The 25,359-nt window shown below is 38.3% G+C and overlaps 1 protein-coding gene across 1 annotated transcript; it reads right to left on the bottom strand.

Moving 5' to 3' along the window:
- Window positions 1–4,104: 4,104 nt before the first annotated feature.
- On the bottom strand, window positions 4,105–25,359 carry LOC113925111 (alpha fetoprotein). The gene is made up of 15 exons (XM_027599645.1): window positions 25,179–25,359; window positions 24,078–24,129; window positions 23,023–23,155; window positions 20,656–20,867; window positions 19,414–19,546; window positions 18,404–18,501; window positions 16,059–16,188; window positions 13,849–14,063; window positions 11,355–11,487; window positions 10,741–10,838; window positions 10,015–10,153; window positions 7,400–7,623; window positions 6,125–6,257; window positions 4,799–4,853; window positions 4,105–4,257 (listed from the first exon to the last, which is right to left on the bottom strand). The coding sequence occupies exons 1-14, from the start codon at window positions 25,261–25,263 to the stop codon at window positions 4,809–4,811; spliced, it is 1,830 nt and encodes a 609-aa protein (XP_027455446.1). The 5' UTR covers window positions 25,264–25,359; the 3' UTR covers window positions 4,105–4,257; window positions 4,799–4,808.

Raw genomic sequence — 25,359 nt, 5'->3', positions numbered from 1 at the left:
AAAGACCTCAATGTGAGACAGGAATCCATCAAAATCCTACAGCAGAACATAGGCAGTAACCTCTTCAACATAGGCCACAGCAACTTCTTTCAAGATACATCTCCAAAAGCTAGTGAAAACAAAAGCAAAAATGAACTTTTGGGACTTCATCAAGATAAAAAGCTTCTGCACAGCAAAGGAAATAGTCAACAAAACAAAGCGGCAACCCCCAGAATGGGAGAAGATACTTCCAAATAACACTACAGACAAAGCACTGATTTCCAAGATCTATAAAGAACTTCTCAAACACCCAAAAAACAAATAATCAAGTCAAAAAATGGGCAGAAAACATGAATAGACACTCCTCCAAAGAACACATACAAATGGCTAACAGACACATGAAAAAATTTTCATCATCATTAGCCATCAGGGAAATTCAAATCAAAACCACATTGAGATACCACCTTACACCAGTTAGAATGGCAAAAATCGACAAGGCAAGAAACAACAAATGTTGGAGAGGTTGTGGAGGAAGGGGAACCCTCTTACGCTGTTGGTGGGAATGCAAGTTGATACAGCCACTTTGGAAAACAGTGTGGAGGTTCTTCAAAAAATTAAAAATAGAGCTACCCTATGACCCAACTGATGCAATTGCACTACTGGGTATTTACCCCAAAGACACAGATGTAGTGAAAAGAAGGGCCATATTCACCCCAATGTTCATAGCAGCAGTGTCCACAATAGCCAAACTGTGGAAAGAGCTGAGGTGCCCTTCAACAGACGAATGGATAAAGAAGATGTGGTCCATATATACAATGGAATATTACTCAGCCATCCGAAAGGATGAATACCCAACTTTTACATCAACATGGATGGGACTGGAGGAGATTATGCTAAGTGAAATAAGTCAAGCAGAGAAAGACAATTATCATATGGTTTCATTTATTTGCGGAACATAAGAGATAGCATGGAGGACATTAGGAGAAGGAAGGGAAAAATGAAGGGGGGGAAGTCAGAGGGAGAGACAAACCATGAGAGACTATGGACTCCCAGTAACAAACTGAGGGTTTTAGAGGGGAGGGGTGTGGGGGGATGGGTTAGCCCAGTAATGGGTATTAAGGAGGACACGTACTGCATGCAGCACTGGGTATTATACGAAAACAATGAATCATGGATCACTACATCAAAAACTAATGATGTTTTGTGTGGTGACTAACATAACATAATAAAATTAAATTAAATTAAAAAAAAAGAAGATGGACTTAGCAACCCCTCTAGTTCACCATGTTATAAAAAAAAAATACAGCCTATGGCATGTGCGATTCACCCACATATCCAACAAATATTTATAGAATGCTTATTATGTTCCAGGAGCTGTTCTGTATGCTGAGGATAATAGAAGTGAACAAAAGAGACAAAATTTGCTCTCCTCAGGGCCTTACACTAGTGTGGATAGACAGAAAATAAATAAACAAGTAAAATCACATGTATGTCAGATGGTGATAAGTGGTGTGGAAGTAGGTAAAGGGGTACAATTTAAAATAGGTCAGTCAAGGAAGGCATCATCCTGCAGATGATAATGAGTTGAAGCCCGAGGAGGTGATGGAGTGAGCCCCACATATCTGAGGGCAGTTTTCCAAGCGAGAAGAATCACAAGGGCAAAACTCTGAGCAGGAAATGAATTGGTAACGTGAAGAACAGCAAAGAAGCAGGCCATGTGCCTGAGCAAAAAGACCCAATGGAAAAGGAGAAAGAAGAGGACAGAAAGGTATCAACATGTAGGGTCGGTGGACAGACTTTTCATTTTACTCTGAGTGAAATGGGAAACATTAGAAGTTTTAAGCGGAAAAGTGGTATAATGTACTTAGGTGTAAAGGATCATTTCAATTACTATGTTGAGACCAGAGCTGGGGGTTGGTCAAGAATACTTGAGGGGAGACCAATTAGGAAGATATTGCAAGAATCCATGTGTGGTATTATTGTGGCTGGTACTAAGGGTATGGAGAAAGAGTCAAATTCCAGATATACTCTGAAGGTAGAACCAACAGGCTTTGCTCATAGGCTGAATGTAAGGGTGATATGGAAAAAGAAATCATAGATGACTCTGGCTTGAGCAAAAAGAAGGATGGACAAGACAAAGGGAGACACAAGTTTGGGACAGGATGGAGTCCAGGTTGGAATGTGTTATGTTTGAGTTGTCTCTGCATTATCAACATGAAGATGTCAGGGAGAAAGTGACACAGGAGCCTGGAAAGAAAGGAAGAAATCCAGGGTGGAGATATAAATATGTGTTGTCAACATCTAGATGGCATTAATACACTAAGTCTAGATGAGATCGCCTAGGGAGCGAGTTTAGATTCAGGAAGAGTTGCTCTGGGACACTCCAACATTTAGAGGTCAAAGAGTTGCAGAAAATGCGGTGAAGACCGTTGAGACACAGCCAATAAGATTGGAAGAAAATGCAGATGCCAAGTAGGTAAATGTTTCAAGGAGAAAAGAGGGATCAAATGTGTCAAATTGTGCTGCAAGAAATCAGGTAAGGACTGAGAATTGACCACTGCATTTTGCAGCATGGAAGTCATCGTAACTTTTACTATGCACTTTTCTACTTTATGGTTTACCCAACTTGTTTTTCCAAAGAAGTAGAAATGCTCTAAAATTTCCAGTTTACTGTTGTGTTTGTGATACTTTGTCCTCGTGTTTCCAATCATTTTCTTTCTTTATATATGTCAGTGAAATGTCATTTGGCTCATAAATTTTCCTAACAGTTTTATCTTCATTGAACTTTCCTCTTAATAATAAAAAATTTTTTCCTGTTTAAAGCTTTTATATTGAATTCTACCTTGCCTTATTGTGATCTCTGATTTAATACCTTTTAGAACTACACCAAAATCAGACAAGGTCCACAGATGTGACAATAGAATTGAAAGAAGAAAGTCAAGTACAAAGCAATTGAGTTAGAACTGAAAGCTCATTGTGTTGGTCTGGAGCACTTGTTTTCTCCTGGAGCAGAGGCCAAAGCATGAATGTAATTGTTAGATTTCTATCTAGAACTAATATGATAAACAGCCTCCCTACTGATGGGCTAATCTTTGTGCACCACTTGCTGACCTTGCCCCTCTTCTTCCCCCCCTGCCCCCGCACATACTCCCCATCCTCCGTATCTCATGAGTTATCTTCCTAAAAACTAACCATGGTGACTCTTCTCTGATTAGATATCACTTTGATCCCGTTACTTATAAGATATTGTCCAAACCCTTGGGAATAAAACTCATGAAAATCTTCTCAATCCTACAGTTTATGTATCTTGCTTCATCTTCTGGATCTATACCCTTCCTATCCACCTAGTACTGCCCTAAAACCTTTTATCGTGTTTTGTCATAGGCTATGTTTTCCTCTCTAATGAACTGGACTTCTCCTTTACGTGAACTGACAAATGCCCACTCGTCTTTCAAGGTTCTTCTTAAAGTCTCTCTTTCAGTGTGAACCTTTCCCCCGGCAGAACTGGCCTCATCTACCCATTGATTTGCTCCACAATTTGTTGCCACCTCTATGGTGACCATAATCTCGTTGCATTGCTATTAGTTGCTTTCTTCTCGACTGGAGCACCTGGAGGACAGTGACCGCACCCAGAATGGGAACTTGTACCCAGTGAGTGCTCAATAAATACTTGTGAACTAAGAAAAATCAACGGCTAAATATATTAATATTTCATCAAAACAACTACAATAAACCCTTACTTATATTTAAAATGTCTGTGAATAAAGAACTGAACAAGATGGAGAAAAAAAGTAGATGTTAAATTTTTAGTAGTATCATTCTTGATGGATCCCATAAAAGCATAATAATTTCTTTTTTCATCTCCAGTGTATCTGTTCTAATACATAAGTGGTCACTTAATGAGCAAAGTGCCCTGGCATCACAGTGCTTAACTTGAACATCTTTTTCGTGCACCAAGGCATCTAGCCTTTAGGGTTGTAAATCCATCCTTGAGTGGCTTTAATCTCCTATAACAACCAAGACCCAATGTTGTTTTATCAGAATCTGCTTCAGAGAATGGTATACATAACTATTTTTAAAGGTCATCTATAAACTTTCATAAATAAGCAGGCTAGGAAAAAAGGAAAAATTTGGAGATACTTTATTTATGTGATAGAGAAATCTCACATTAAAGTCTTCATCATTTCATTAATTCACAAAAAGCACTATCTCAGTTACAATTAAAGGAAAAGATTCACACCAAACCATAAAGACTTATTTTGTCTTCTTTTATTCCCCCTGTAATAAGAACAAAAACATGGTAAGTACCGATTCAATGAATGGGTGCAGAAGGTAACTGGTTCTATTATTTTACATGAGGGAAATACTAAGTAGAAGGGAAGATCTTCTGATGGCATTCGCTGAAACTTTAGAAATAACCTAAAAAGAAATAACCTAAGAGAATTTTGAGGTTGTTGAGTCACTGATTTACCATGGTGGATACAACTTTGTTCCAGTGTTTTTAAAATAAACTTTCTGCTGCATTGCATTTATTTTTTAAGAAAAGAATTTAATGGGGGCACCTGGGTGGCTCAGTTGGTTAAGCGTCTGCCTTCGGCTCAGGTCATGATCCCAGCATCCTGGGATGGAGCCCCACGGGAAGCCAGCTTCTCCCTCTCCCACTCCCCCTGCTTGTGTTCCCTCTCTCTATGTCAAGTAAATAAAAATAAAATCTTAAAAAAAAAAGAATTTAATGGTAGGTCTCAGGACATATTTCACTATGGATCAGTACTTTGGGAGAATGATCATTATATTTATCCTTGTCTGAATTTTTTGTTACCTGAAGTAATTTAAACTCCCAAAGCAGCACGAGTCTTTGCAATCAGTTTTGGACCCTGAAAAATATAAACAAATAAGAATCAGCAGACGAAGAGATGGATGACTGTGTCAGTTACACAGTTAACTCTCCACTATCTAGGGGTGAATTCAAGTACATCTCTGATGCCAACAAGCTGGGACAATGGAAGTCAGAGAAAAAAGAATCCACTCACCCCTACAATATAGATAGTGTGTTCTTCCTATGCCAATCTCCAGATTGTGACCAATCATCACCACACCCCTCACCTTCCTCCACATGTTAGTCATAGCAACTGGAAGGTTTGCAGAGAAAGTATAGCCACTATGTGCTAATGATCTCTCTATCTAAATGAATGTCTTCTCTCATCAAGGGACATTTTTCTTTTTGTAGCATATATATCAGAAATGGTTTGCATCAAACCTATTTTATCAGTTTTGTTTTATCTGATTTGGTTATCGGTGTCCCACCCTCTTCTACTAAAAACACAGACATATACTGGTAAATGTACACTTGACAAAAAGGCAGAATTATAGGATATCTTTTAAAATTATAATGATGCGGGGCGCCTGGGTGGCTCAGTCGGTTAAGCGTCTGCCTTCGGCTCAGGTCATGATCTCGGAGTCCTGGGATGGAGCCCCACATTGGGCTCCCTGCTCGTGGGGAGCCTGCTTCTCCCTCTGCCACTCCCTTTGCTTGTGCTCTCTCTCTCTCTCTCAAATAAATAAGTAAAATATTTTAAAAAATAAATAAAATTATAATGATGCTATATTCAAATATATTGAGTAACATAAAGGCTTACTAAATGTAGCCAATTATAAATCCAGTTAAAATTGCTAAATAATAAGATTAAGATAATTCCTAATTACTAGTCTGTTGGAATACCAAGGTATGCTCCTAAATGAGTTTAAAAATATTTTTTATAAATATTCCCCCAATATCTTGTTTGCACAATTAATTTGCTATTAAGTCCTCTTAATCCATTTAGCTGAATTGATCAGTTTTTAGGCCAAAAACTGTCTAAATTATCTTCAGTTAATTACATATTCACTTTATAGTTCTCTCTACCAGGAAATAAATCAAACTTACTAATTCTCTTAACATATTTGAAAATTATGCTTCTTCCTAACATTTAGTGTGAAATTTGGGACTATTTCTTAAATATCATAAAATCCTTTAATCTATTTCTAAATAAATTTAAATCTCTCTGGCATTATTTTCAAGTTATAGATTAGTGGAATATTCTTTTCATTATGCATTACAGAAAAGGCCCTCCCAAGGATTTCGAATGTGAAAATGAGCTGCACATACCTCTTCCTCAAAGCAGGCTTCCTGCTCTTGGCCTTGGCAGCACTTTTCCAGTAGACCAGAGAAATCTGCAATGACAGCCTCAAGTTGTTCTTCTGTTATTTGTGGCTTTTGCTTCACAAGGTTAATGAGAAATCTATAATTTAAACAAAATAAAAGAGAAATCTGTTATGCAAAGGTATTTTTCTAAAGCCTTCCTAGTGGAGAATTTTTAGGGCCCTCTCAACCCTCTGCCCCCAAACCTTACTCCATCAACCCATCACCAGACTCACAACCCCTACTCTGTCCAGTGCCTTCATCAGAAAGACTGAGGCTAGAAATAGACGGGTGTTCTACTGGTCTGGATTTGTGCAGATTATAGATGAAACATGATTTTATAGTCCCACCGTGCTTACGTGTAGTAAGATACAGTCTTTTTCTTACTTACCTGGAATACCCTTTCCAGTTCTCCACTCTAGAGTACATCCTATCCATACTCAAAGGCCCAGATTTCCAAACCCCTGCCATCCATAATTATCACACCGTTACCTGAGCACTGGCTCCACCAATCATCTGAGCTACTCAGTTAGCAACACTTTCATATGGGAATTGATGTTGACCGGGGAATAGGCAGGAAGACTTGTCAGAGGAGGCAGCATTCTAACTGTACCTCAGAACATGACACAGATTGTGACAACAGAAAAGGGAAGAACAGGTTTTCCGAAATGAAGGAAGACCATTTCCAAAGCAAGTGGGTATTAAAATGCATGGGAATTTGGAGAACATAAGTTCCACTGACTTGGATTACCATCACCCCATTACAGGATGCCCCACACAATGAACTGAAATGTGCATTCCATCTCATAACACCCATATTTCATGGTTGAATCAAATATTATGGTTATTCTCTTCAAAAAGTAAACAGTGTGAAAAAAGGCTCAATGGTGTTTTTCTAGTGTTTTGGAATGGAAATACCCAAACTTACTGCCAAGACATATCCCAATTCTCCAAAATAGATTGCCCGCTTTCCCTCAGTCCCAACATGTATCACAACAATAGTTACAATGGAGACTATTGTTACAAACAAAAAATCGTCTGCCCTTGTGAATTTTTCCAGACCTGTGTTCCAAGCAGGCTGTGAAGACACTGAGACAAAACTATTTTAAAAGCCACTTTCAGTGCTTTGGGGCAACAATGTTCTCCTAATGAGCCCAAGATTGTTGGGTGTGTAAGGCAGAAATCTCAACTACTATTTAGTGTTGTTGGTCTTCTCCATGCTAGCAAATGACAATTTCTTACTGTTGCTTCATTCTTTGCAGTGCTACACCCTGAGCTTGGCACAGATCCTTATGGAAGATGAACTTGTCAGCAGAGAAGGGTGAAGGGGTGTATGTTTCGTCCACCACTAAGCTGCTGAAACACGGCCTCCTGTTGGCGTATGAAGAAGTGCAGCACTGGCCAACACCAGGGTTTACAGGAGTCTCCTCGTGCCTGATGCATAATTGTCCAATAATAAGGTCAGCCTGGTTAGGAGAATGAGAAAGAAGACAGCAAAGCAACTCAGCATTAGCCACTAAGTTGATTCAGGTTTCCAGAGAATCACTGCGATTTTTAATGTCCAGTAATTTATAAATATTACAGAAAAATCTGCTACCTGTGTAGGGTCATGTGTTGCCACATTGCGGATTCTTTTTTACCCATTTGTTTGGGATAAACCTCACCATTTAGTGGCAGATTTTCCATCGATAATGTTGAAGATAGTCCTTTCAGCTAGTTCTGTCAGCTATTTGAAATACACTTCCACTTACACACCTACTTCCAAAGGGGACAAAATTATCTGCCCTGACCTAGGAAATCAATACATGGCTTAAATTTCTTATGTATATCTAGCTGAGCTTTCTATTTTATTTTGCAGATCCAGAGAATCACTTTCTGAAGGTAAGAATAGCACAAGCCTAACCCATTCATATACATACATACATGCACACATGCATGCATACAGCTAATATATAATCCTAACTGAAAAGAAGTAAGGCCGGGGCACTGGGTGGTTCAGTCGGTTAAGTGTCTGACTCTTGATTTCCGCTCAGGTTATGATCTTAGGGTCTGGGATCAGCCCATCTATGGCTCTGTGCTCAGCTCGGAGTCTGCTGGAGATTCTCTCTCCCTCTGCGCCTCCCCACCCCCTAAAATAAATAAATAAATCTGAAAAATAAAAAAGAAAAGAAAGAAGGCCAAAGTGTGTGTGCGTGTGTGTGTGTGTGTGTGTGTGTGTGTTTGTGTCTTAAGGCTTTCCTCATGTAAAATCCTCCTACCTCCCACATGACAGAGATATTTCTTAAACACCTAGCAATAACTTGTAATAAGGGTCAACAGGTTTTGTGTGTATATATCAGGCCAGTGCTGAATGAGTTACAAGGATTACCTCATTTAAGACAGTGTGGGTGGTAACAATTCTTATTCCCAAATGTCAGATGAAAAAGCTGAAGCCTAGAGAAATAACTCGCTTTCCAGAGTGACGCGACTAACAAGTGGTGAAAGTGGGAGGAGGATGTGGGCAGGAGCCTTCCAGAACCTACACTTCTGATCTGTCACAACGTCCTATGTCCCTGCAGCCTCTCAATGTGTGGAATTCAATAAATGATGAAGACGATGCTGAATCACAGGAATCCTTTCACTCCTAACTTTTGGTGGAAAATTCCAAGACACGATTACTAGCTGGCAAATAAGTCCTCAGCATCAGAAAAAGGAAAAAGAGGAAAAGGGAAACAACAAATGTACAACTTTGTTCACAATTGTGATTTTAAGGGAAAAAATAATGAAAGAAAATTCAGCCTGTAGTCTTACATGTGATGCTAGTGACATTAGAAAGTAAAGATGACTGGCATTACTAACTAGAAAGTCATGTTATTATTCAGAAGGACTTACCCTGCTCTATATTCTTTACCTTGTTAAAGGGGGAAAATGTCCCTAATATAGTAAGATTATACTACAAAAGGCAAATATGTAAGTATGGCTGAAAATAAAATGACTAATTTTCATCTCTCAGAAGTGAAGCTTTCTATTTTTTTAACTCAATTCACATTCTTTTCACTGCGTCCATTAGACCAAAGCCAGTGCTCATGGGTGCACAATGGCGTAACTCAGATACGTGGGTGAACTAGATGCAGGGGGATAATAGCAGCAGTGGAGGTGTGTGAGACAAGCAAGGAAATTCTGAAGAAGGTATGGCCTTGGGTGCTGGAGCTTGGGCTCCGGAAAGAGGTGCATATGCATTCAAATATCAGCCCCACCATTTCCTACCTGGGAGACATTGGTCCTAACATAACTTCTTTGAGCTTCATTTTCTCTATCTATAAAATGAAGATGATAATGGGGCATTTCAAAAGGGAGTAGTATAATTGTTAAATGAGAGAATACATTTTTTAAAAGAAGTGCAGTGTGGGTCTTTAGCATAATCCTGAAGAATTGCTATGTTGTTATTAGGGTGAAGTGATGGTCTCCATGTTGGTTTAGGAAAGGTGGCTGGTGAGATGCAGGGCCTCAAGGTGTAGGGGAGTTTGAAGTCCAGTAGGCTCACTCCTTGGTTTTCTTTTTCTTCTTCTTTTTAACAACAAAGTATATAGTGAACAAAAAGAAGACATCATGAATTGAACGACTTGTTGGTTGTTATATCTTTCCCATCCATAAATCTTGCTCAGACAGTGCTGGATACACCAGCGGCACTAGGACAGGTGGCCCAGCCACATGCCAACTGTTCAGAGCTGAGTTCATGCCCTCTCCAACTGTAATGAGTTGAACAAGCCTGGTAAAACCATCTCCACAGTGGTTTTTACCATTTGCCCTAGGTGGGAATCATGAGACGATTTCAAGCCACATGGGACAGAAACAATGGGACTAAACAAACCACTCACCGCTCCCTCACCACAGGCCAACTGTTTGTCCTCACTGAGTTGGCAACAAGTAGCTGCTGCGGTTGCCATTTTCCTGGTGAAGGCCATCAGCTCAGGTGGGGTCAGCTGAGGGGCCTTCTTTGTGTATGCAACAAGAAACCTGGAAGAAGCATTTTTCACCAAGTTCTGAGTCATTCATGAGTTTTGGGACTCCTCACTCCTCAAAGACCCTCTTTTGGTATCAGAAGCCATGAAGTCAGCTCATTTGTTTTATCCACATGGTACTGGGACCACCTTTCGAGATGCATTTACTCTAACAACCACCCCCTGTACTTCTATTCTATCAACATATCACAAACAAACGCTGGATGATAGGCTGAATTCTATTCCCAACCTCAAAGCTTCACTGATGGTAATTTTGATCTATTCCATGTTTTGACGATGACAGACTGCAACAGAATAAATAGCTTTTCTGCAAGAATCTGCATGATTTGGGGAAGCCAAGGCCAGTACCAAAGATCAGACCTTCACAAATCATTCTTCTTCCTCCCTAAAAGACGGAAATGGGGATCCCCACCTTCTCCCAAGGGAAACTGGGTGAACAGATTACACTGATTTCCAATCTGAAACAGGGGCTGAAACTAGAGTAGTGTTGGGTGACTAATTTAGGTTGCTATTTCCCTCACCATTTCGTCATTTTAAATCACTAAGAATATTGTTTAAAAAAACAAAAAACAAAAAACATACGCATTTTGTAAGTAATATTCTCCTAGCTTCTGGAAGAGGCCACAGCTTCGCTTTGCCAATGCTTGGCTTTCTTGGATGTATTTCTCTAATTCTTCTTCCTGAAAATACAAGCATTATCACATACTTTTTTCTCTTCCTGAACACAAAACTTTGTAAAAATTGATCAATAATACATTATTCTATTATGACACCAATCTTAGAAAAAACAATTTTAGAGGTTTTTTAATACTAAGGATAATAAAGTGTGAATTGTGAGAATTAAAGCAAATGGACTTTGGGGAGATTAAAATTTTGTGAATCACACAGAATTCAATCTTTGGATAAAGGACTACAGTTCTTTCTGTATAAATTCCTGCTTTTCTGGAACTGTTCAACAATGAATATTATTTTTTTTTCTGTCAAGGAACTTTTGGTTAACATTTTTACTTCTAAAGTAGGCCACTAGTTGTTGACTACTAGTTAATAACTACTTAATATCTAGATGACTACTCAATAGATATAACTCGTTAGCTACTAGTTAATAACTAGATGCTCTCAAAAAAAAACAGTATTTTTAATGGATAATATCCATTACAGCAGTTTTTCAGACTCTCCCTAAAGCTAGAGCAATTTACCCCTTTATCCTGGCATTCAAGACGGTTTTCAGACTGGGAGCACTTCTCCAATAACTCCTGGTATCCTTTAGCGACTCTTAAAACAACTGGGACAGCAAGTTTTGTATGTCTTCTCGAATATTCATAAGTAAATCTGGAATATGTGTGGAAAATATACCATGTTATTGGAATTAAGAGACAATTTATTCCTGTGTTATATGGCATGCAAAAGTTAAAATTCAAATACATAAACCTGGAAATCAAATTATGACTTGAACTATATGCATGGTAAAACCATTAATACAAATAACAATCCCTCCAACTGTTTTAAAATGGTATTTTGTTTTCTTCTGCACTCTTCACCTGGGTTTTTCAATTATGAGCTTCACAGTCATTCATTCAACAAATGTTTTTCCAGTGCCGACTCTATGCAAGCATTTCTCTAAGCAGGAAGGATTCAATAATGTATAAGATAAAATGCCTGACCTCTTAAAAGCATACATTATTGAATAAATAAAGCATACAGAATTGAATAAGCAAGAAATACGTCATCAAATTCAAGTGGTGATAAATCAGTGAAGAGAAGATACAACAGAAGGGGAAAAGTGACTCCTGATTGACAGCATTCGTTAAGAAATGTCTCTTTGTACAAATGTAGGGACCCGAAGGGGTACGTGCACCCCGATGTTTATAGCAGCAATGTCCACAATAGCCAAACTGTGGAAAGAGCCAAGATGTCCATTGACAGATGAATGGATAAAGAAGATGTGATATATATATACAATGGAATGTTATGCAGCCATCAAAAGGAATGAGATCTTGCCATTTGCAACGATGTGGATGGAACTGGAGGGTGTTATGCTGAGTGAAATAAGTCAGTCAGAGAAAGACATGTATCATATGACCTCACTGATATGAGGAATTCTTAATCTCAGGAAACACACTGAGGGTTGCTGGAGTGGTCGGGGGTGGGAGGGACGGGGTGGCTGGGTGATAGACACTGGGGAGGGTATGTGCTATGGTGAGCACTGTGAATTGTGCAAGACTGTTGAATCACAGATCTGTACCTCTGAAACAAATAATGCAATATATGTTAAGAAAAAAGAAGAAGAAGAAGAAGATAGCAGGAGGAGAAGAATGAAGGGGGGGGAATCGGAGGCGGAGATGAACCATGAGAGACGATGGACTCTGAGAAACAAACTGAGGGTTCTAGAGGGGAGGGGGGTGGGGGGGATGGGTTAGCCTGGTGATGGGTATTAAAGAGGGCACGTTCTGCGTGGAGCACTGGGTGTTATGCACAATGAATCATGGAACACTACATCAAAAACTAATGATGTAATGTATGGTCATTAACATAACAATAAAAAATTTAAAGGGGGGAAAAAAAAAGAAATGTCTCTTTGGACCACTCCTTTGGAACAGAACCTGGGTGAAGGAAGCTACATAAAGATCTGGGGGAAGATCATTCTCAGCTGAGAAAATTTCTACTGCAAAGAACCTTTCTAAGTGAAGAACTGTTTCTGTTAAGCAATTAGCATTGGACGTGTGGGTGGGTCAATTATCCAAGATAATTCTTGGATGTACTAATTGTATTTCCAAGTCACAGAAGTAAATCATATTTAGTTCTGCCACCAATAAATTGCCAGTGCAGGTTTCTTCAATCTGGACTTTGTTCCTGTCTGCGTAATTTTATTTAGCAAACGATGTGTGAATGTCCAATCTGAAAGCAACAATAGAGTGATATCCTTAGGGAATATTAAAAAGAAAATTGGGCCATTATATTCATTCTTACATTAGAACCAGACTCTTAAATTTATAAAGACCCTTGGAGATCATTAGGCATAATATCCTAAGAGTTGCAAAAATCTCTCCTCTGATGGTGTCCATAGATACACACTGTACAATAAAGGGCAATGTATTAACTTGACTGCTTGCTTCCCTTAAAGGCAAACAGAATGAGAACATGTGCTATCAATTATATCGATACAATTAGCTACTATACTGCAAGTGTCTCAACGTATGTTTTGATTTTCTTACAAAAAAAGAACGTACATTAAATAAATAGCAAATAAACTGTTCTAATAAAAGCCCTTCTATCTACCATTATCTACTGAGTTACACTTTGGGAGAGTTCTTAAAACATGCACAATGAAAAAGCACATTCTTAACCATGAGCCCTTCTTATCACAAAATACTCGGATCTTATTTGGAAGCTCAGTGGTGGTCTTTCTATGAGTAATCCATACAAAGATGACAATGCTTCTGATCCCAGAGAAATTGATACAAAATAAAATATAACTTCAGTTAATATAGTGGAAGTCTCATCAGTATAAGATAGATCCCATTTCCTTATTCCCTACTTACCTGCTTAATATATTTTGACTCTACATTCTAGTATCACCCTCACATACTGAGCTCAAAAACCATAGCTATCATTCCCCACGTCAGCCACACAAAGCTGTCAACTACATCCTAATCTTTACTTATGTGAACATACATTTACCGAGTGTGTTACCTTGCCATGAAAAGATCTTTTTCCCTTGAAGAAAATTGGTTGAAATCTCTTTCTCCTAAAAACCTATTTAGATTTGGAGATAAGCCTTCAGGTTTGTCATCATTTTCTGCATGAATTATGCATTGACCAAGTTCAAGTATGGGCAATTTGCAGCATTCTGCTATTTTGCTTGACAGAATATCTTGTTGAGAACATATGTAGGACATAATTTTTTCCTGTAATAGGAAAAATGAAGTATAGGTTTTAAAGGTTTATTCTTTAAGGTGGGACTTCAGGGCCAATTCTAGGAAGGAAGGGAGGGAGGGAGGATTGAACGGTGGGAGGAAGGGTAGAAGGGAGAGAAGGAAGGGGGAGGGAAGCAGAGAACTAAGGAAGGAACAGAAAGAAGGCATTTTACTTTGTCTCCCATTTTAGTGCTTTCTCCCTAGTCTGCCTTTCCTCACTCCTTTTCACTTACCCCTGTTTGTTCAATTCTTCCTTTCATAGTAGTCAACTAAAACCTATTTTATTGTATAGGGAAGATTTTTAAAACAAGAGAGAAATATACGCTCCAAACCAAATGACATGCACATTGGTATATATCTTTCTACGACTACTGAAATTTGCTACTGGACGTTCGCTGTTGACGTCCTAATACGGAGAGCAAACTTTCTGCTCCATTGTTAACAGAACAATCTGCAGTGACCCACTGTGGCCTCCAGAGGGCAGGCTATAGATAATGACATGGCAGCTCATCTAAGTGGCCAGAATGAAGCCGAGCTTACATATCCCTGTCACGCGACTAAAAATTCTATGCATTCTCAATAGGGACAATTAGAAAGCATTATTCAACCGTTAAAATCAATTTACATACCATACTGAAATTAATTTTGCCATTTTAAAGGAAAAGGGTGGTTATGAGCTCCAAAAATGGAAAAATAATTTTTTAAGTGCCTATAGAAATTAGTAAAATCGTCGATTAAAACCAAGAAAACTAACTTCAAAGAAAAACAAAATAGTTCTTATTATGGTGCCTACTATGCAGGTAAAAACTTTTAAAAGGAAAAATGAATGAAATCGGAAATCTGTCTCTGGGAATCTCCCCGGGCTCCTTACACCAGGATTTCTGCCCGTGCTCAGAGACCGTGCCCCTCAGGCCTCTTCCAGCCTCAGCTTCCGGCTGCCTTCCAGGACTCTTTCAGCCAAACTGCGGAGGGACCGGCTGAAATAAGCATTTTATCCTCACGTTCGATCTTTTGGAAACCATGTTCAAGACTAGATTTTCGAGCCATTTGAATATCTAAGAGCAATAATTTTAAACCTTCTTGGAGAAGAAGGTGTCTCACCAGGGACTGGAGAGGGAGTAATTTGGGGATAGACGGGCCTCAGGTACAGTATCAAAGAAGCCTAAGGTTGGCCCAAAATAGACGAATGCTACGCTGCTTAAATGGTGACTAACTATGGCATGCTCGAGGATTCTGTGTTGGGGATTTTTGGGTTTTGGTTTTTAATTCTCCTAGAGCCCTCTATCCACACCTCTCTTTAGCGTGTTAGCTTTGTACCTTGTAGAACAGTTTCTTGTGTTATTTTTGTTGTTTCTTGTGCTATTTTGCTGTATTCATATGATAGATACCTCTATGTGATAGATATAATAGAGCCCCTTCTGTGTGCCAGGCATCCTGCTGTCAGCCTGTGGAGATTAACAGTAAACAGAAGACAGTCCCCAAGCGGCTCATCTCTCTCCGACTATAAATTCCTTGAGCTTAGCTTGTGCCTTCATAACAAGTGTCCTTCACAGTGTCTAGCACACAGAAAGTATTCAATATATATTTGTCAAATGAAATAATAAATGGATGGAAAAACAAATTTGTTAAAAGAGTCTGTCCCTCCCCCACCAAGATCCTATGTGGAATTTACAATCTCCTTCAGAAGAAAGAATGAATGAACGGGGCACTTGTCTCGTGAGAGGAGAACATCTCTTAAGTGAAAGGATCAACAGAAGATGGTTTCAGTTTCACTATCAAGAAGTCTGTGACTTTCCTCAGCCAGCTAGTTACCCTACCCTGCGACCAACTCAAACGGCCTTCTCCCATTCAGAATGAGAGCAAAAGAAAGAGAAGTTAGTGGAACTTCTTTACCCCATCCTGCAGACTCTTTACCCCTCTTTACCCCATCCTGCAGACTCTTTACCCCTCTTTACCCCATCCTGCAGACTCTTTACCCCTCTTTACCCCATCCTGCAGACATTCCAGCACGTTTCCTCTGCAACATTCCTCATGTATGTGGGCCACATCCAGGACCAGTTTCTGAATTTCAGTAAAGTTAGCTTTGGAAAACTTCTGACTCAGTTTTGTAACCGTTCTAAAGGAGGGAAAGAAATAGAAGTCAATCCTGGTTATCTACCAACATTAAATAATACTTAGAGTATTAGAGTAGTTGCTGCTCCGAAGAGAAAGAACTGAATGAAGTGTTCCTGCTGTCCCAAAAGAAAAGGAAAAGCATTCTAAGTCCTGTCAGTTCCAGCCCAATCTTTCATGGCAATGGCTTTCTAAATTGACCTGTCCCCACAAATAGTTTGGACAGGATTTATTTGTCTTTAACACCTTTCCCGTGAATTGGGATGAACTCTATCTTTTCGCTGCTCATCTATGATGCTGGGTGTTTGGAATCACCTTAGTGAGTGGGCAGGAAAAAATTAAAAGGACACACAAGTAAGAAAGAGAAAATTCCAGGAGAATAACAATCATTTTTTACTTGGGAGAAAAACACACTTGTGGGACTACAGGAAGGGGTGTCTGTGTGCAAATCAATGAAGTGAGACAAGAGAGTAGAGCCGACTAAACATCCAGACATGTCAGCACGCCAAGCCACGTAGTGTGTGGCCCAAAAGGGAAGTAAGAAGGAAAAAGTCGTGTGACTTCTACATATTTCCTTACATTTTAAGAGATGTCTAGATGAAGGCCCTACTCCCTAGAGCAACTGGTGGTGTTGCTGCTTCTGATAAGAGTAGATTTTCTTTATGAATGTGTAACATTTAAGTGTAATCACTTACGGATAGTAAATGATAAATATAGTCATTATAATAATATTTTAATTTATATTTTGTTAGTAATTCATGAGTCAATCTACATTTCCAATAGCGTTGGAAGGTAGTTAAAGCAACATCTGACCTATTCCAAGAAAAAAATTTCGGGCAGTCGTGGAACTAACTCCACAACTACAAACTTTATCCCAAATCTCCACTGTGTATAGTATGTTTAAATGTACAATTTACCAAGCAAACAAATAAATAAACTGTGAATGCATGGACTTAATACTCTTCCATTAGCATCTCAGATACTTTCCTAGACTAGAAATGTCTCATCATAAAAGTTGAAGAGCACTTTAAACCAGTGACGTAGTTTCATATTTTCTAGTAGCCACATCCAAAGGTAAAAAACAGTTAAATCCATCTTAATAATATTTGTTTTGATCCCAATATAGCAAAAATAATACCTTTTCAACATATGATTTCCTTCTTCTGTGGAAGCTAAAAAATAAAACATATGAGTAGACCAACAGAAAACAGAATCAGACCTATAAGCACAGAGAACAAACTGATGGTTGCCAGAGAAAAGGGGTATGAGCATGAGCCTGAGCAACATGGGGGAAGGGGAGTGGGAGAAACGGGCTTCCACTTAGGGAATGAAGAAGTCATGGGAATAAAAGGCACGGTATGGGGGGTAGAGTCAGTGATGGTATAATAGTGTTGGGTGGTGACAGATGGTAGCTACATTTGCAGTGAGCATAGCGTAAGGTAGAGAGAAGTTGAATCACTACGTTGTGCACCTGAAACTAATGTAACTTTGTGTGTCAACTATATGTGAATTAAAAAATTCTTTTAAAAAGTTATTTCAATATGCAATTAACATAAAAACCTATTAAGAAGATATTACACATTCTCTGTTTCATACTAAGTCTGTAAAATCTGGTATGTCTTTTCCACCTGGAGCACGGTTCCTCATTTACATCAGCCAGATTTCAAATGCTCAGGAGCTGCACGTAGCTAGCGGCAGCCATGCCATGTAGCACCGCCTTCAACCATTGGTAAGTCTGATTTTTACATCTGGTGTCCCAGTCTCAGCTGTCAGGAGACAGACAGTTCAAGATCACTGACCTAGCAGACAGTAAGGGAAAAAAATCCTGATCAGGACCTAGAAAACTGGGCTCTGCTGACTTGCAGTGTGGTCCTGCGTAAATGGCTTTCATCGCTCTGGGTCTCAGTTTATTTACATGTAAAAATGAAGAGGTTGAGCTAGATGATTAACTGTCTGGGGTTTTTTTGTATTCCTCTTTATCCTAACAACAAAGATAGAATATGAGACAGAGGTAAATTAAGTAGGCTTTAAAAAGTGTTCAGCAGCAGACTCTCAGTTAGCTTCCTTCCAATCCTGGGATTTCATGATCGTAATTACATTAGCTCTCATCAAAGGAACCTTCATTCTCTACAACAGTGACAATGAGAAAAATGAGCTCAAACGGCAAAATGGTCGTTTTGCAGATCTCACCTTCTTCCCTAGATACCGCTTAAACTTACATGGCTCGGAAGGTTCGGGGTCCAAAATTTTTCATTACTGCACATATATGTTGATTTAACAAACTGCTGTCTCTTAATTCTTTTATAATCAATGCTGTCTAGATACAGAAGAAACAAGTTGTCAGGAAAGGATGTATTTTCCTTTGCAGGTGCTAATATTTAGAAAAACAACCAATACAGGTAAAACATCAAACCATAAAAAATTTTACTAAAATTATAGATGTGTTCTATTTGTACAGAACTTTATTCATTCTTTCTTTCTTTTAGGTTAGTTTATACACATCGAAGCCAGACAGATTTATTTCAAATACCTCAAAACAAGAACATTATAACTTTCTTACTTGGGATAATGAGTAAACAACTGTACTTTTAAACAAATCGGAACCTGATAATTTCTTAAACGTTTGCTTTATCACAAAAAAAGAATGTCACAGCCTGACACTCTGGGAATAGTCACAGTTCTTAGGAAGTTTTTCTTGTAGGACTTCTGGTGGCAAGTGATTACGTGTGGGTGTTATTCTAGCTCTCCAAACCTAAGAAAGCTACTCACTTCTCTAAGCCGAAGCTTCCTTTTGTTAGATAATGATGTTTACACCTCAAATTTGTTCTAAGGACCAAAAGAAATAATGAGCTTAAAGTATTTGTTTTCTTTTCCTCCTCTCCCTCCTTCCGTACCTCCTTTTCTCCTCCTGCTCCTCCTACCACATCTTCTTTCACCTCTTAGTCCCCTCTCTTTCGCTTATGTTATCACCCATACCCCTGTCTTCTTTCATCTCCCCCCACCCCCAATCTCCCGTCCTTAGTCTTATAATAATTATTGGCCAAAGGAATGAATACAAAGCAGCAAGTCCGGCTGTTTTAGCCCAAAGAATATCAGACTGCTGAAATATGCTCAATTCTGAACATGGTATTCTGCATGCAAAGCATATTTCCAATTTTAACTTTGTTTGGTTTTAATGAGTCATAGCTAGATTAAAGTATTAGTTCAGATATCTATACAAATAGAATACCTTTGTTTGGAAGCATTCGACTGCATTTTCAGCTTTGCAGCAATGTGGAATTATTTTGCCATAGTGGGCAGCCAAAGAGAGAATTGTGGGTGCATACAGAAAAGGGTGCCTTCTTGCTATCTCATAGATGTACCTATGAAATGAAAAGGAGCTGTAAGGTTTGCAAACGTATAAAAATAGGACTACTGCTAAAACTGGACTCTAGAATTTGCTTAAAGAGTCAGAAAACAGCCACATTTTTTTCCACACGCTGAGAAAAATTTTACTTACTAGAGGTTCCCGGGGGGAGAAACAATCTGACCACCAATACCGTATTTTATTATGAGAACCAAATAGGCAGAAATGCTGAATATGATTCTTATCAAGGTGTCCTTTTCAATAAGCACACTCAGACATGCTTGGGGGGTCAGTAAATCCAGACCTCCACTAAGTAAGACAGAAAGGTGGAGGTTTGTTATTTTCTCTTCTTCTTCAGTACAGAATGGAATCATCCTCCTTGACAATCTCCATAGCAGAGATGGTCTAAGGGCAGGCTCTCTATTTCTCTGGCTCAGGCGTGCAAGAGAGCAGCGTGCAAGACAGACGTGATGGAGAGTTAGATATAGGATTCCCCAACGGAGAACCTGAGTTCAAGTCCCTGCTTGTACTAGCACTGTGCCCTCAGTCCGCAGTGCGAATTATCTTAACCTTCTAAACCTCAGTTTCCTCATCTGCAAAATGGGAGGAAGAATGACAGGAAAAAGGACAAACGACTTCAAAGGCAGGTCATGATCATTAACCCAATCAGACGTGCCAATAACACATGGTCCAACATCCTAAGTGCTCGGTAATGGCTAGCCTTAAACCTTCCTGGAGCTCTAAAATTTTTTTATTTCCAGGCATTTCGGTGAACATGAAACACCAAATATTTGACTCCAGAAGGAATCACTTTGTGTGGTACTAAAATATTCTTAGGCAAGCTAAAATGGAAAGATTAAAAGGGGGAAAAATGTACATCTCAAGAGACTAAGGGAAAAACTGGTGGGTCTGGTGTGTGGTCTGTACCACATCTACCACTCATGCTGTGGAAACAAAGTTGCACTTAAAATGGCTCACCTAATTTCCCAGGGCAGGACCTCAGCAGGTGCAGCGTTATTGCCACTTCTCCATATTTTAGAGTATATCCCTAAATTGCCGTAATACTAGATTCTGCTTACTGCTCTCCTTCGGGAGTTCTAATTTACCTTTAAATTGTATCTTTACCTGTTCATGAACATATCCCTGTTTTCTTCATATGCTTTACAACTGGTGACAGGTTCTGGAACTTGGAAGGGTGGAATTGATGCTGGAGCAGCCTTTTTGTGTGTTAGTAAACAGTTATGTCTTTCCTCTTCACTTTGGCTGCAGCAATCTGAAAGTCCGTACTTTTCAGAAATTTCCTTCTCATGGCAAATTTCTTCCAGAAAGACAGATAGCTATAAGAAAGATTTGGATTTTTTTATTGTTTGTTTGTTTGTATGTTTTTGAAATGTATTTGTTTGAGAGAGTGAGCGAGTGAGAGAGAGAGCACAACTTGGGGGAGGAGCCGAGGGAGAGGGAGAAGCAGGCTCCCCACTGAGTCGGGAGCCCAAGCAGGCTCCATCAAAGGATCCTGGGATCATGACCTGAGCTGAAGGCAGACGCTTAACCCACTGAGCCACCCAGGCATCCCAAGAAAGATTTGCTTTTAATGAAAGACAACTAAGTTTACTTTGAAATTCTGTAAAACACATGAGAAGTTTTCTAATATCCAAAATCAGAACTACAGATTAAAAAACAATTCCCTATACAAATCCCAATATATTTAACTTCAGCCTATGAAAGCTTTCTTTCATGCCTTTTTGGAAATGGAATTTTGGTTTCCAACTTTGAGAAATACACATGACTATTAGACAAAATTACTTTATCTTAAAAAGGCCATGCAGTATTTTATTTCCCCAAAAAAATATTTGAAATATTTTATTTTTCCCTTTTATATTATCAGCAGTTTGGCTCCATGATGTCTAGAAGCTATTTAAAAAATACATAAACCACTTCTTTTGTTGCCTTAATTTTACCAAAATCAGATGATGACACCAGTAGTCTAAAGAATGCCTCTGAGAAATACAGGCTTCATTTTTCTCAGGAAAGTTTTATTTAGCTTTTATAACTGCTAAAATTTAGGAAACCCTAGAAATTTTAAGTAAGACTTTCAAATCCCAATCCACATAAAAATCATGCCTTTAAGTTTACAATGATAAATCATCAACCTATAACATTATCATGAACCCCTCATTGGACATAAAATTGCAATATAGAATGTATTTTGCTTCATTTATACATGTTTTTAGATTAGCAAGACAAGCCAAAAATAAAGATGCAAAACAGGGAGTTTAATTAAATCATCAATTTCAGAGTTGGAAAATATTTTATATCTTTAAAAGGGCATCTCCTCTACAATATTCCAGATATAATGACTTTTGGCCATTCATCAATTCCATCATGACAGAAGATTCTTTGGGCCTTTTGTCCCATAATTGAGTCACTCTGATCATTATAAAATTCCTAGTTTTCTCCGTTGAGATAAAATAAACAATAATAACTATAATTTATTGACCTTCTACATTAAGATGTACTAAAAAACTGTTCATTGTTTAACTGAAATTCAAATTTAAGTGAGTTTCATATTTTGTTATTGCTTGTTTGCTAATCCTGGCAACCCTCAGTATGTGCTGTGTTCCTCACATTCACTATAAGCGTAGAGGGTAACGAAGCCACCAAAGGTGGTACTTTTGGAGCCTGATGGCTTTTAAGTTTAAATCCTGGTTCTGGGCTCCCTTAAAAAAGTTACCTCTCTGTGCCTCAGCTTCCTCAACTGGAAGAATAGCATTTATCTGCTAGGATTATTGTAAATATTTAATAAATTTATATTTGTAGGCAAAGCGGGTATTCTACCAGTGAGCCCAGCAAGGGTTTCTTGGCTCACTGGACATCGACCTGATTCATCAGTGCTATGTTCTAGGTCATAAAATATTTTTATTATCAATGGATATGTAACACTTTCTAGAATAATGCCTGTCATGTTGTGTGATTAATAAAAAGTACCTTCTATTACTATTATTATATCTATCTTTATGACAACCCTGAAATGGAAGCTATTATTATTCCTTATTTTATAGATAAGGCAACTAAATCTCAGAGAAGTTAAGTAACACGTTCATGGTCATCCAGATACTCGAATTTCAGAACCTGAGCTCTTAGTCACGATGCTTATATTGTCTCTTTACAACAGGCACCCACTCTTTTCTGCCCTCCTCAGCAATTCAGTGTTAATCCAGTTCCTCTTTCATGCAACAGCTCTTCAAATATTTAAATGTATTTCTCATGTCTTCCCTGTGTCTGCTCTTCTGCCTGCTAAACTTTGGTCAAATACCACAGTGGGATATTATTATTATTGTTATTATTGTTGTTATTATTATTATTATTATTTTAGATATATCCCTAAATTGCAGTAATACTAGATTCTGCTTTGATACTGCTCTCCTTCGGGAGTTTTAATTTACCTTTAAATTGGATCTTTACCTGTTCATGAACATATCCCTGTTTTCTCACCTGGTTTTCTAAACACTCTACAGGATGCACACTGCCAGTGGATTTTTCAATTACAGTCAGTGTATCTTTCACCATTTTGCTTACTTCTTTGTAAGTGGCTTCTTGAACAAACTGAGCAAAAAATATGGTAGATCTGAAACAAAAATACATATGAATGCTTAAGGAACAGACATGTCAAATGCTTTTGCTCAGGAGTGGTTTTTGTTTGTTTTGGTTTTCTGTTATGTGACCTGTTTAGGGGGTGACTTTTGCTAAAAATTTATGTGAAATTAGGTTCTAGTCATCCAGAAAGAAATGCCAGTTTTTTGCCCCCGTCCCCCTAAAATACACATATATCTATTAAAAAATCAAAGTAGATTTCCCATAAGAGTGGTTCCTGCTTTTGTGGTCACCTACCCACTGCAGTGTAGCTATAACTGAGGACATCTATATTCTATAGCTTTAAATTTAAGCAAAGAATTGCTCATTAAACCTCTGCCTGTATTGACTCCCAGCGTGATCAAGATCTGATCCAAGACAGTGTTCATGGATTGACCCAAAGAATTGTTTTAACAGGTTTCTGGGTGCAAGTAGTAGCAGTAACTTACTACTTTAAATTCCTTATTAGAAACTTCAGGAGTATGGAATGGACAGCACTCAAAAGAAAAACACTCTCTACAAATAACAGAAAGTAGAATGTTTTACTTCTATTATCTGCTACTAGGATTTACATAGTATTCAGAATAGAGCATACTGTAATATCAACCTATCGGTATTGATGTGGGAAATTCCTACATTTATAGATGGTGGTCACCACTGATTTGATACTGATCTTGAGTTTCTAAAATCTGATTTGGTTTTTCCCATGGAGTTTCAAAGGAATCTAGAGGTTAATATCTAAGGCATGGGCCAACAGTTCAACCTCTTCAATATCAATTTGATATTCAATATAAGAAACGTCTTCAATTTGCTTTTGTACTTTCCAGAATCATGGGGCTATCCAACTTCATTTAATTACCCCCACGAAAATTATCATTGCTTCATATTTGAAGTGCATTTATGTGAGCAAAACTTACAGGTCAACTAAATTCATTTCTGCAGAACATTGGGAAGAATCCAAAATGGAAGCTGAAAAGCAAAATAAACTCCATGAGAAATGGCAACTGCACCAGAAAAATGAACATTGTTACACAGAAATGTTTGTGTTTAAGTTAGAACTATACAATTTTGGAACAATTTAGAACTATATAATTTTGTATTTAAGTTAGAACTATACAATTTTAGAACCATACAACTGAGAAGACATTAAGGAGCATCTATCCAAACACCTTAATTTTGTACTTGAGAAAACTAGGAGACTAAGGAATAGCTAAGTTAATGAGAATAATTTATGGTAGAGCTAGCACTAAGATCCAATTGTTTGGTTTCCCCCTGTACTGCGATGTTCTAATTGGCTTGGAAATCAGAGGATTAAAAATACATTTCAGGGGCGCCTGGGTGGCTCAGTCGTTAAGCGTCTGCCTTTGGCTCAGGTCCTGATCCCAGGCTGCTGGGATCGAGCCCCGCATCGGGCTCCCTGCTCGGCGGGAAGCCTTTTTCTCCTTCTCCCTCTTCCCCTGCTTGTGTTCCCTCTCTTGCTGTGTCTCTCTCTGTCAAATAAATAAAATCTTTAAAAAAAAAAAAATTTCAGTCCTCCTTTGAACATGATTACACCACAGTTCACTTGCCTATTTACATCCCAGTCACACCGTTTCTTCTTTAGTCAAATAATGGTCCATTATTCGGAAGTAAAGAACAAAGATGTTACTTATTTTACCAGTCTGAGGGGGTTTTGTAGGTAAAGGAACCAGGATTATAGACTCATATATAGAGCTAGATAGAGATATAATATAGATACACATATTTCAAAGTTAATATGTATACCAATTAAATAATGTACAAAACATTAATTCAATGTTAACTATATAAGCCATTCATAAAAAATGTTAAGCACTGCCATGATTTTGTAAACCTCTTGTAAAGTCACAAGTTTATCATTCATTTAAAGATATTCACCATTAAATATTTTTCCTCCATGTGGAACAGTAAGTATAAATAAATCAGGACAAATGATTAAATGCAAATTTAAGAACTTTGATATAGAGAAAAGACAAAAAAGAAAACACAAAATATCTTACCTATTCCATATGCATTTCTATGCATTGTTCTGGATTCAGAACAATTTAGTAGGAAAATTAAAGAAATTGATACCACCCACTTCATTGCTATTTTGTTGTTGGCAAAGGTGGGGGGGGAGAATATTGAAAATCATGCTGTAACTCTTTTATACCTTTCTCAAGCAATGCCTGTTAATTAGTA

This window comes from Zalophus californianus, chromosome 2 (assembly GCF_009762305.2).
Source record: "Zalophus californianus isolate mZalCal1 chromosome 2, mZalCal1.pri.v2, whole genome shotgun sequence".
Taxonomy (NCBI): domain Eukaryota; kingdom Metazoa; phylum Chordata; class Mammalia; order Carnivora; family Otariidae; genus Zalophus; species Zalophus californianus.
Note: the sequence above shows the minus strand (reverse complement) of the source record. Positions and strands in the feature narration are given on the sequence as shown.